General features: G+C 52.1%; 1 protein-coding gene and 1 pseudogene across 2 annotated transcripts in view; one reads left to right on the forward strand and one right to left on the reverse strand.

Moving 5' to 3' along the window:
• RECQL4 (RecQ like helicase 4) overlaps positions 1 to 9,245 on the forward strand; it is a 38,611-nt gene extending 29,366 nt beyond the window's left edge. The window contains 10 exon segments of the mRNA XM_020995168.2: positions 1,538 to 1,700; positions 3,394 to 3,656; positions 3,892 to 4,027; positions 4,242 to 4,466; positions 6,219 to 6,348; positions 6,769 to 6,932; positions 7,206 to 7,386; positions 7,630 to 7,795; positions 8,587 to 8,695; positions 8,943 to 9,245. Of these exon segments, the coding sequence (XP_020850827.1) occupies positions 1,538 to 1,700; positions 3,394 to 3,656; positions 3,892 to 4,027; positions 4,242 to 4,466; positions 6,219 to 6,348; positions 6,769 to 6,932; positions 7,206 to 7,386; positions 7,630 to 7,795; positions 8,587 to 8,695; positions 8,943 to 9,070 (1,665 nt within the window). The 3' untranslated portion in view covers positions 9,071 to 9,245.
• Positions 9,246 to 9,255: 10 nt separating this feature from the next.
• LOC110214327 (major facilitator superfamily domain-containing protein 3-like) lies at positions 9,256 to 12,037 on the reverse strand (annotated as a pseudogene). The gene is made up of 5 exons (XR_013486362.1): positions 10,944 to 12,037; positions 10,284 to 10,431; positions 10,085 to 10,197; positions 9,828 to 9,933; positions 9,256 to 9,523 (listed from the first exon to the last, which is right to left on the reverse strand). The product of XR_013486362.1 is annotated as a major facilitator superfamily domain-containing protein 3-like (transcript).
• Between the last annotated feature and the right edge of the window lie 25 nt (positions 12,038 to 12,062).

A 12,062-nucleotide genomic window follows, 5' to 3' on the forward strand; every position in this document is an offset into this window, starting at 1 on the left:
ATACCTGATGCTGTACCCAGCCGCCATTGCTTCTTACTCCTCAAGAGTTACCATGACCTCTTCTACAGCTGGTGTATTTCCTTCCTATCTGTTGGCCAGTACCCTGCTAATCTCGGGATCCTAACTGTTTTAGGGTGTTCCCTCACCCTCTTCCATTGGTGCAGCTGTGGTCTCAGCCTTCAGAACCTCCAGTTCAGAAAAGACAAGAGCTCCTTTAGGGACAGAGGAAGCATCTGCCAGTTGGCTCTGTCTTCTACTAGCAAAACATATGTCTATGCTACTCTCCCTCCCCTATTTGACTTCCTAAAGCCAATTTCCTCATCTCTGGCTAATGTCTATATCCTCCAAAAGACTTTGTAAACTTATTTCCTACTACTTACCACCAGTACTCTGTGCTTCAGCCAAACTGGACCACTCACCTTAGAACCACTCACTCGCCTGGATTCTGGCTGTAGCTTCCTCTTCCCATCCATCCTTCACACTCTGCCAGACAAATATTCCTTCTGCATAATCTTAAGTCAGATGTCTATGGTGCTGTCCTCACAACAGCCCTGTGAGGTGTGTGGTGCAGGTATCATTCTCATTTTCCAGAGGAGACTGGGACTCTGAGAGGTTGTAGCTTGCCTACAATCACACTTAGTAAGCCCTTAAGACAAGACAGGCTACTCCCATATCTAGAATGCACTCCATCCTCACTCCTCTGCCTCTTAGAATCTATTCCAAGGTTGCAAGCCTAGGTGACGTGGAGGATGGTGGTACCAATGATAGAAGCCAGCTTGGGTTTTGAGGGAAGTTGGTAAATTCTATTTGAGAACTGCTGAGTTGGAGGGACCGTAGGAGATGTCAAGCAGATAGTTGGAACTGTGGACCTAGAGCCAGATATATTACTACTGAGACTGCATTTTGCATTCTAAGGCTCAAGTCTGTCAGAAATGAATGTATTTAATTATGCTTAACTCCACATCCAAGCCATTTCTAGTTTGGAGAGAGAAATATGACTGCCAACATGACCCTCTGCCCCAAGATGATTTTAGGTAATATTTACAGGAATATTGAACAAGGGAAAAATATGTTAAAACAGAATGTGGGTAAGAATTTAAGAAGAGCTAAGAAATCAAGTCCCTATCTCATTCCTCTTGAACCACTCCCCTCAAAGAATCAATGGGGCCCTTCCCAAAGATAAATTGAAAATCTAAATTGAATAGGAGTTTGAGAGGATCAGCCTGACTTTCAGTGGCAGAGGGCAATTCCCTGGTTGGGTCCAAACCCTCATCCCCTCAGGGGTGGGAAAAAGCAATGATCTTAGAGTCAAGATTAGCTCTCATCCTTAATCCAGTTCTAAAAAAAACCCAAAAAACTCCACAACTTTTGTTCTACACGTTGGCTCAAGAAGAAAAAGTCTAGAAAGGATTTTAGGCTGGAGAAGTATAATTTCATAATATTTCTAGAGAAATGAAAAACATTAAATGTGCTTCCCCAGGTTACACCCAAGTCTGATTCCGTTCAGCCCTAAGAGAAAGGTCCTTTCTTTACATAGGCCCTTGTGACCCTGCTACAGGGAGAACGGTTTAGAGCTCTAGGCTCCATCATTGTATACTGCAACCGCAGAGAAGAGACAGCACGTGTAGCTGCACTGATCCGGACTTGTCTCCAGGAGTCTCAGAACCTAGAAAGTCCTGAGGATTCCTCAGGATCCAGAGGTAAGGCCTTGAGGGAAATGGGTCCTGAGTTTGGTATTGCCTCAGCACCAGATGATAGCATTGAGAGCTAAACTGAAGCACTGATGATGATGGTACCACAAAGCTTGCAAAGCACTTTAATCTCATTTGGTCCTTACAACAATCCTGGGAGGTGGGTGTTGTTTTTATCCCTACTTTATAGTCTAGGAAACTGAGGCAGAAAGCTTAAGTGACTTGCCCAATGTCACACAGCCAGTTAGTGTCTGAAGCAGGATTCAAACTCAGGTCTTCCCAACAGGCCCTGTGGCTCTCCCCTGCATCATCCGGTCTAACCCCCTCATTTGACACATCAGTTAACCAAAGCCCAGAGAAGTGAGATAACTTGCCTAATAAGGTTAAGAATGGGGAAAATACTCTATTCCCACCAGCCTTGGTGTGTGATTAAGGAAGAGAAATGGTTCAGATTTGCTCCTACAGTAAGACATACTGGTTGAGAGAGAAGTAAAGGTAGCTTTAATTAAAATCATAATAACAGGTATAGGAAAGCTGGATTTACAGCAACATACAATTAACAATACAACTATAGTTAGGCTAAGAATACAAACAATAGCAATAATATAAGAAAACATCACCAATTTGGGGAATTACCAACACCTGAAGTCCACGCTGGGGATTCCCAGGGTACAAGTTTCAGGGTCCCAGTTGGGAAAGTCCCAGGCAGAGCTCCTCTCCATGGGTGAGAGTCCAAAGATGGCTTTCCCAATTACGGTTTAAATAGGGCCTGTAACAAAGAGGTGTCCATGATTCTAGTAGATGTTTTTACTTGCTCCAGGGACTGGCCGAGTTCCTGGAGCAAGCAAAACATCTTAGAATATTAATTAACTTGGTATGTTCTGATGAACTGGCCAGGTTCCCAGAGCCCATCTTTTCCTGAGAACTGGCTAAATTCTCAGGTCAACATAGATGACCACACTCTGGCTTATAGCCCAATGTTTAGAGTCATACAGGGGACACGGATGATCTTTCCTGATAAGATTTATCAGTCACTTGGTTGGTTCTAGTCCTAGTCTTCGCCCTTCCCCCAAGAGAAGAAGCCAAGTATACAGGCTCAGCCAAGGTGAGGAGAGTCCCAAGGCCCTAGCTTCCCATGTCCTGGTCTGACCCCTGGACCCCCAAAGCATTCTTCCCTAGGTCAGAGCCAGAGCTTTAGGCCAAAGCCCAAACACACGCCTGTTGGGGAAGGGGAGCTCTGTTCCCAAAGTTGCCTTTGCCACAAAGCAGGGATTCTGATCCTGCTTCTGCTCCCCTAGGAATCCTCCTTCCCTGGTCTGGCCTCTAGGCACTGTAATGTAGCGGAAAAAGGCACCAAAGCACCCGAGTCTGAGTTTCAGCACCTTGTAAGGAGCCTTGAGCCTGGAACCAGAAGATCAGAGTCTGAATTCCAGCTCTGAAAACTACCAGCTGTGTGACTGTAGAGGAGCCCCCTCACTTCTCTGTCACCACCTTTGTTAAAAGAGGAGTCTCTACTAGATGGTCTCCAAATTCTGAGATTCCAGGATTCTCTCCAAGCATGTGTCCTCCTGTGTCAAATGGAAATAATGCTCTCTGTACTAAAGTGCTGTGTAAATACTGTGATCACTATCATCGCAATTCTTTGTGCATGTGATTTGTTATTAATAAACCAGCCTCCCAGTGTCCCTGTTCCTTTTTGCAGGGCGGCTGCCAGAGGCTGTGGCAGAGGCATATCACGCAGGCCTGTCAGCGTCGGAGCGTCGGAGGATACAGCGGGCATTCATGCAGGGCCGGCTGCGGGTGGTGGTAGCCACAGTGGCATTTGGGATGGGGCTGGACCGGCCAGATGTACGAGCTGTGCTGCACCATGGGCTCCCTGGAAGCATTGAGAGCTACGTGCAGGAGATTGGGCGGGCTGGGCGGGATGGGCTGCCTGCCCACTGCCACCTCTTCCTGCAGCCCCAGGTCAGTCCCCAGTGCCTGGCTTTGTTTATGTCCTTCAGTACTTCCCCTCAGTTCCACGTAGGCCTTGGGAGGCATGGTGGTGATGAGCCCCACCTCTGAAGTCCCTGTACCTGGGCCCTGCCCCATGACCCACTTGCACTACTTTAGGATTCACGATGTTGGGCATTCCTTGGCTCCTCTTCAGTAAGAACATCTGGGAAGAAGGTTGCCTGACCCACTTTCCTCCTCACTACAGGGAGAAGACCTTCGAGAACTGCGCAGGCACATCTATGCTGACACTGTAGACTACCTGACCCTCAAGAAACTGGTGCACAGGGTGTTTGCCCCATGCATCTGTTCAAAGCTTCTCCAAAAGCTGCAAGTGCTGGTGGGTTTGAGGACGGGAAGACGATCAGTACAGCAGTCCACGTCCCACCTCTTTCCAAGCTGAGCCTTTGGGAGCAAGAGGGATCCCTGTGGGATGGGGACCAGGGGGTCAACACAGGTGCTTCTTCAGTCCCTTGGTGTCCTGCAATCCTATGGGTAAGGATCTTCACTTGGGGAGGCCTCCTGACTTTGTTGGGGTGGGGAGGTGTCTTCCTGTAGATGCTGAGGTGAGCAGTGGGGAGATGCTGGAGGCCCCGGAAAAGAGCTCTACTCACTACAGGCAAGAGATGCAGGAAGTGCCCAACTCAGGACGAGAGGGAATGCAGAATGCTGGTCCCCAGGAAGAAAGTGAGGTTCCTGCCAATGTGCAGAGAGCCTGCCCAGGCCATGAGCGTGCCCTCTCTGTTCAGCAAATGGTGGAGGCTCTGGACATGCGTGAAGAGGGTAAGACCCTGAAATTTTGTCTCCTGGATAGACAAGCCTGGTTTCCCTTAGTTATTATGAATAATGATCTCCTATTTCTGTGGTTCTTTCAACCCTATTAAAAGTAATACAAGTGTTATAGATGAGAATATGGAAGCTTGGGAAAGTGAAGTGACTAGCCCATGGTTACTGTCAGAAACAGGACTCAAATGCCCCAGCATCCTGTCCTCGGAGAACAGTCTTCTTCTCCCTATTACATCACTCATTTCAGAGGATTATAGAATGTAGACCTGGAAAAGACTTTAAAAGGCCATCCAGTCAAGTCAACAAGCATCAATTAAGTACTTACTGTGTGTGTCAGGCCCTGTGCTAAGCACTGGGGACACAACCAAAGGCAAAAATACATATATCTCCACTGTCAGGAAACTCAACAGACTAATGGGGGAGCCAGTATACAAACAACTGTGCCAACAAGATATATTTTGGATAAATTAGAGATAATCAACAGAAAGAAGGCACTACTATTAAGGGGAATCATGGAAGATTTCTCATAGAAAGTGAGATTTAATCTGGGCTGTGAAGGAAGCCAGGGAGGGAAAGGGAGAGAATTCCAGGCGTGGGGGATAGGCAGTGAACGTGGACATGGAGGGCAGCTAGGTGGCGCAGCGGATAGAGCACTGGCCCTGGATTCAGGAGGATCCGAGTTCAAATCTGGCCTCAGACACAACACTGACTAGCTGTGTGACCCTGGGCAAGTCACTTAACCCCACTGCCTAACCAAAAAAAAAAAAAAAGAAAGTGGACGTGGAGAAGGTGAAGTGTCATGTGTGAAGAGCTGCGAGGAGGCCAGTGTCACTGCATCACCCCACTGCATGGGGGGGGTAAGGCCAGGTTATGAAGACAGAAGATTTTATATTTGATCCCAGAAGTAAGAGGAGCCACTGGATTCTGCCGAATAGGGAAGGTGACAAGGTCAGACTTGTGGCAGCCCGACGGCAGAATGGAGGAAGATGAGAGACTTGAGGCAGGGAGGCCAGCCAGCAAGAGTCCAGACGTGAGGCGATGAGGCCTTGCATCTGGGTGGTGGCGTGTCAGAGCAGGAACGAGAGATGTTATAAGGGTGGAACTGACAGGATCTGGCAACAGGTTGCATAGGGAAAGCAAGAGGGAACAGTGGAGGAGGAACCCAGGTTGTAAGGCAGGGTGACTGGGAAGATGCTGGTGCCCTGGATAGTGCCACTAAGATAGGAACAGTAGGAAGAGGGAGGTGTTTGGGAGGAAAGATAAAGGGGTTGTTTTGGCCATGTGGAGTTTAAGGTATGCATGAGGCATCTGATGGCACTGAAGATGGCCAGATATGTAGATCAGAGAGTCATCTGCGTAGAGATAATTGAATCTGTGGGGGCTGATGAGATCACCAAGGAAAATAAGTATAAGAGGAGTCTTGAGGGTACCCACAGTTAGTAGGCATGATCTGGAGGGAGATCTAAGAGAGGAGACAGGAAATCTAACCCCTCATTTTGCACATGAGAATAAAAGAATTGAGGAAATTGGCCCAGAGAGGTAGGGGATTTGACTCCAGTGATGCAAGTAGCATCCACATTGATCAACCTTTCTCTGCTGCCTCCTCCTTCCTGCCTATGAAACCGGCCCCTAGTCAGAGACAGAAGAACCGGAAGCAGCCCTTATCTGTCAGTAGCCTATGGGAAAGGGCAAGACCTGGGCTCGAGGTCTCATTCCTCTCACAGCTGCTCCCTTTTTGCACTTTGCCAGCCATTGAGACGCTGCTCTGCTATCTGGAGCTGCACCCTAGAAATTGGCTGAAGCTGCTGGCCCCGACCTTTGCCACTTGCCATTTGAAATGCTACGGTGGGCCCCCGCAGCTCCAGGCCTTGGCCAAGAGGTAAGGAGATCATGTGGCCAATATCCTACAAGAGCTGGATGGCTCTGAATTACAGCTGCCTCTGGCTTGAGATTCAGCCTCATACTGTTGGCTTTGGGTGGGAGGATGCCATTGAATAAAGGTAGGTGGCATGTCTGGCATCACCTAGAGGACCAGGGCAGGTGTCTTTTTTTTTTTTTTGGTGGTAATGGTTATTTTAGGGGCAGCTGGGTGGCAAAGTGGATAGAGCACCAGCCCTGGAGTCAGGAGGACCTGAGTTCAAATTTGGCCTCAAATACGTAACACTTACTAGCTGTGGGACCCTGGATAAGTCACTTAACCCCATTGCCTAGCCCCCCCAAAAAAAGAAAAAGAAAAGAATGGTTATTTTAGGGGCCAAAGACCAAGGCAAGCCCCCTTCTCCCTCTTGCCCCATGGCAGGTGCCCCCCAGTGGCTGTGGGCCTTGCTCAACAGCAGGCAGCTGCCAAAGGCAGGAGCTCCCTAGACTTCAACGTGGTGGAGCTGGCTGACTCCATGGGCTGCAAAGCAGCCCTTGTGCGGCAGACACTAAACCAGCTGCAATGGGAGGCGGCTCCTGGAAAGGGTAAGGGATATATGTGAGCTCTTCCCCTATATGTACCCTGCCTCCCCTCCTGTAGCTTGTCCTCTTCTCTGTTCAACCTTTGTTGGGGTGAAGCTCCCTTTTCTCTAGATAGTTACATTCCACATGGAAAAAGACTTTGTGATAGGGGCCTCTTGGGGGGAATGGGAACAGGAGGAATAGGCTATGTCTGGGACAGGACCTTTGGGCAGTTAGGATTAAGAGCAGACCATTCCCAGGTGACCTGAGTAAGCCCTGTGCCTTCCCTTGATGTAGGAGCTCCTCGTCGTACAGGGGTCCTGGTGGAGTTTAAGGACCTGTCATTCCACATGCAATCCTCAGGGGACCTGACAGCCACTGAGCAGGATGAAATCTGTGACTTTTTGCACCAACGTATCCAAGCCCGAGAAAGGGAGGCTCTGGCCCAGTTACGGGCCACTTTCCAAGCCTTCCAAAGGTGAGGAGAAATTAGGCGCCAGGGACTGAAGGCAGTGTTGGCCCTCCACCTCTTCTGAAAGCCTTCTCTCCTCCCTGGAGGCTGGAAAGAGTGTCAGAGTCCTACCTCTTCAATGCACTATACAGTAGCTGGGCTTCAACTGGGTAGGGTTAGAACCACATACTGGCAGGTGGAACATCTGTGCCCATCACTTAGAAGCCCTGTGACTGTTTTATTTAGCATGTGTCCTGCCCTGCTTCTTAGGGTAGCGTTCCCCAACTGTGGGCCCTGCATGGAGTGTGCAGATGAAGGAAGGAGTGAACAACTGAAGATCCTGCTCAGCCGTTACTTTGAGGAGGGGACAGCAGCACTTTTTGAGGGTCCATTCAGGGAAGACAGTGAGCAGGACCATGACTTTGGTCAGGCCAGAGTGAGTATTACCAATCTCCAAATTCTATGGCCACTCCCTTGGAAAAGAACGTAAACTTGGCTGCACTGTGGGAGACAGAAAATGATGGGCCTTCTCAGGGAGGCCCCAGGCCAGTGGGAAACACATGATTTACCCACTTACTCAGTTTGAAATGTGTGTATTACTGGAATAAAGGTGGTCAGAGGGTCTTTATGGAAGAAAGGCAAGAATCTTAGAAGGTGCAGAAGCAGGAATAAGCCTGATTTGTAAGTGGGAGGTGACCATGAGACCAGTCTGATCAGAGAAGGCCTACTGAGAATCAGTAAATTGGGAAGGGGGAAGGGGCAGTAAGCGGGCAGGTAGGTGATACAGTGGATAGAGTGCCAGGCCTGAAGTCAGAAAGATTCATCTCCCAGTTCAAATTTGGCCTCAGATACTTCCTAGCTGTGAGAACTTGGGCAAGTCACTTAACCCTATTTGCCGTGGCTGAAATGACTAAACAACAACATAATTAAGCTGGAAATTGCTCTTTAAGATTCTATCCATTAGTGGCAGCTAGGTGGTGCAGTGAGCCCTGGAGTCAGGAGGACCTGAGTTCAAATCTGGCCTCAGACACATAACAGTCACTAGCTTGTCACCCTGGGCAAGTCACTTACCCCACTGCCTAACCAAAAAAGAAAAAGAAAAGATTCTATCCATTATTTGGTCTGGCACACTTGCCTAGAGCCCTAAGTCTTCTGGCTGTCTGGTGGGAGGGGATGTGAAGGTCAGCCTGGCCTAACTCCTCTCTATTTACCCTCCTGTGCACTTAGCTCCAGGACTGGGAGAGTTCCATATGCTCTGACATTCGCCATTTGCTATCCATCCGGCAGGAGGAAAAGTTCTCAGGCAGAGCTGTTGCCAGGATCTTTCATGGCATTGGTGAGAGCTGGGCCTCCTGCACTCATAATGCCTGTTTGCCTTCTTGTCATTCCCCTTCTCTAGGACCCAACCCAATGTCCCAGGGGCTGTTCTTAGCACCAGCTCCCCTGAGAGGAATTCTCACTTTCTCTGGGTCCACAGGGGACATCAGCCTGGATGGGACCATTTCCATTCCCAATGTGACAGGGTGGTGATAAGCTCCTTGGTCCCGGGTCTTATGCCACTGTGCCCCATCTCATGCCCACAGGAAGCCCCTGTTACCCAGCAGAGGTGTATGGGCAGGACCGGCGATTCTGGAGGAAATACCTGCATGTGAGCTTCCCCAGCCTCCTCTGCCTAGCCACAAGAGAGATTCTTGCCTGGAAGCAAGCCTGAAAGGGCCTCATCCCATCACTCCCATCAGACAGTTGCTGCCATCCTCATCGAGGAAAACTGTTGGCCCATCTGCCAGGAAAGAGGCATGTGGTACTGGACTGGAAACATGCCCCAACTACCATTCACTGTCTAAGAGGAGAAAGGACAATCGTCGAAGCCAGAAATAAAAAGCCCATGGATTTTTTTTATTGATGCTGAAAATAGGTCCCAGGGCCCAGCCCCAGTTTGGGGTGTGAGAAGCAGGGGATGAGGGAGTGTTCCCTTCATTTCCTTTCCTTGTTCAACCCAGGTTACTGGGAGCTAAGTCCAGATAGAGCAGGCTGCCAGGGAGAGGGCAAGGAAGAGTGTGAAGCACAGCCCCAGACCCAGCCCATCTGCCAGGGCTCCAGCCCCTGTGGTCAGCAGCAACTTCCCCAGCAGCTCCAGTGTGGCCAGAAAGCTGTAGTGAGTGGACTGGGGAGAGCAGAGGACAGAGCCTAAAGGGACCCCAAGGCCCACAATGCACCACTATCTCCCCTACCACCATTCCTAACAGGCACCTCCCCTTCCCACAGCAGCAGGGCTCCCTTGGGCACTGCAAGGCTCTCAGAATATATGAGTTCTTCTGCCATTTGGGGGGAGTAGTGGTGCCTTTATTTGAGGCCTTTGTCATCTTTGGCAAGGAGCAGCCTCATCTCCATTTAAAGGAGCCTGTACCTTAAAAAGCCAGGTCAGTCCAGGGGACCCAAGAATATCACCTCCCACACACACCCAGTACCTGGATGGAGCCATGTGCTCGCTGGCTGCAGTGCATCATAAGAGCAAAGGTGATGGTCACAGTGCCACTCAGAAAGTGCTGGGGACAAGGCTCACCAAAGCAGCTCCTGAGGAGGATGAAGGGTCAGTGCCAGCTAACAGTCCCCTTCCATCCTTCAGTGTCTCCCCAAAGTCTGCCCTGAATGATTCCCACCATCCATAGCCCAGTCCCTTTCTACAGCATCTCTACCTGTATTCAATCCCTGTGTTCTTCCTTACCTTTCAAGAGGCCCCCCAGGCTGGAGCTAGGCAAGCAGGAGAGCAGAGCTATCTGCAAGGCCAGGGCCCCAATGCGAAGCTGCAGGAGGGGCTTCAGGAGAGGCAGGGGCTGCCTAGGCAGAGGTAGAGGAGGGGCTCAGTGAGGTCGGCCTTGACCCAACCTCCCCTTCATCCCTCACCTCTATCCTGCTTTTCTCACCTGTGCCTGGCAAGAAGAACACCACCCAGGGAAGAACCAGCGATGGAGAAGCCCACAGCCACCATCCCATTCCACAGCCCCACTTCTGCAGCTGACACACCCTGGTCCAGCAGAAAGAGAGGGAACAGGCTGATGGCACCCTGTTCACCTGCGCGTGAGACAGATGTAGGACATGATGGCACAGCTGAGCAAGGGCTCTCAGGCCTCCACCCTCCTCCAGGAACCTTTCCCTCACTGCTACAGGATCTCACAGGAGTTGGGATTGCAAAAGACCAGAAGTCAATCCCCTGATCTTACAAAAGGAGGCCCAGGGAAGTGAGTGGTCCAGGGGCCCACAGCTGCTTAGTGGCAGGGCCAGGGTCCAAACTCTGGGCCCCTGATACCAAATCCAGTGCTCTTCATCACATCACGCCGCTCTCTGGAGAAGGGGGATCTCAAAACTGGTAGTCCAGTCAGGCCTGGAAAAGCTTTTAAAGACCACTCAGTCATAGCCCCATTGCAGAGGGAAACCAAGGTTCACAGACAGGAAGGGAACTGCCTGGTCACATAGCAAATGAGGGGCTGAACGAGGCTTTTCCCCAACCAAACTGCCCCTTTTATGAATGGGAAACTGAGGCCCACAGGAGTTGCCCAGGCCAGGACCGAGAGCCTGACACTCACCTAACTTGTAGAGAAGGACAAATCCGGCGGTCCACGGGGTCCCCGGCACGGCCAGGAGGGCTCGCCACCCAAGCTGGGGGTGGCCGTGGCTCTCCTGGGCCCGCGGGGGTGGGAGCTGCAGGGCAGGGGCCCCCCAGGCCAGGGCGGCCAGCCCATAGGCCGCCGCCAGCCCCACAAAGAGGGGCCCCCACGTGAGGTCGGGGGTGACGGCCAGGAGCCCCCCGCCGGCCAGGGCGGCCCCAGCTTGTAGGCCACCACCTGCACGCTGTTGCCCGGGCCCAGCTCGGCAGGGGCCAGCAGCCGAACGGCCAGCCCGTCTAGCGCCACGTCCTGCACCGCGGCCCTGCGTTCAACAGCAGCAGCAGCGCCACGGCCCCGGCGGGCAGCCCCGACCCGGGGGCAGCGCCGCCAGCAGCGAGCACAGCAACCCCAGTCGCGGTGCTCAGGGCCAGCCAGGCCCGCGGGAGCCGCACCGGTCCACCAGCGGGCCCAGGCCACCTTGAGCAGCCAGGGCGCGTGCAGGGCGCGGGTCAGCCCCACGCGGGTCAGCGACAGCCCGTGCGAGCGCAGCAGCAGGGGCAGCAGCCCCGCCTGCAGCCCGTGGGCAGGCCCTGCACCAGGTACAGCAAGCCCAGCAGCGCCAGCTTGCCCCCCATCGGAGGCCACCGCGGGTCAGGGGTCACGGTCACGGTCAGGGTCTGCCCCAAGGGGAGCCCGTTGTGGGGGTGGACGGGGCTTCTATGAGGAAAGGCTGACGCTAGGACTCCCGCCATGCCGGTGCCCGCCGGGGGCTACCGTGGCCAGGCGTTCTGCAGAGACGGAAACAGGAGCCGGGACCAGTGGAAGGGACACCTCTGCCCTTCACCGGGTCAGGACGAGCTCCATGGGACTTTCCGCCTTCGCGGTCCTCCAAGGCCATAGAGTACGGGGGCGGGCTAGAAGGTCCCCATGGACTTCCGGCCGGCCGGAAGAGCCGCTGAACGGATTTCCGGAGGGCAGCTGGCTCTTTTGTAGGCGCAACTTTTGCGGCTCTGGAGGCCTGATTACTCCCTTCTCGTTTTCGCCTCTTGGAATTCCTGATTTCCTTCAAGACTCAGCGCGAGTGCCACCTTCTGTGCC

Source organism: Phascolarctos cinereus, unplaced genomic scaffold (assembly GCF_003287225.1).
Source record: "Phascolarctos cinereus isolate Bilbo 61053 unplaced genomic scaffold, phaCin_HiC Scaffold_4;HRSCAF=312, whole genome shotgun sequence".
In the NCBI taxonomy this organism is placed as follows: domain Eukaryota; kingdom Metazoa; phylum Chordata; class Mammalia; order Diprotodontia; family Phascolarctidae; genus Phascolarctos; species Phascolarctos cinereus.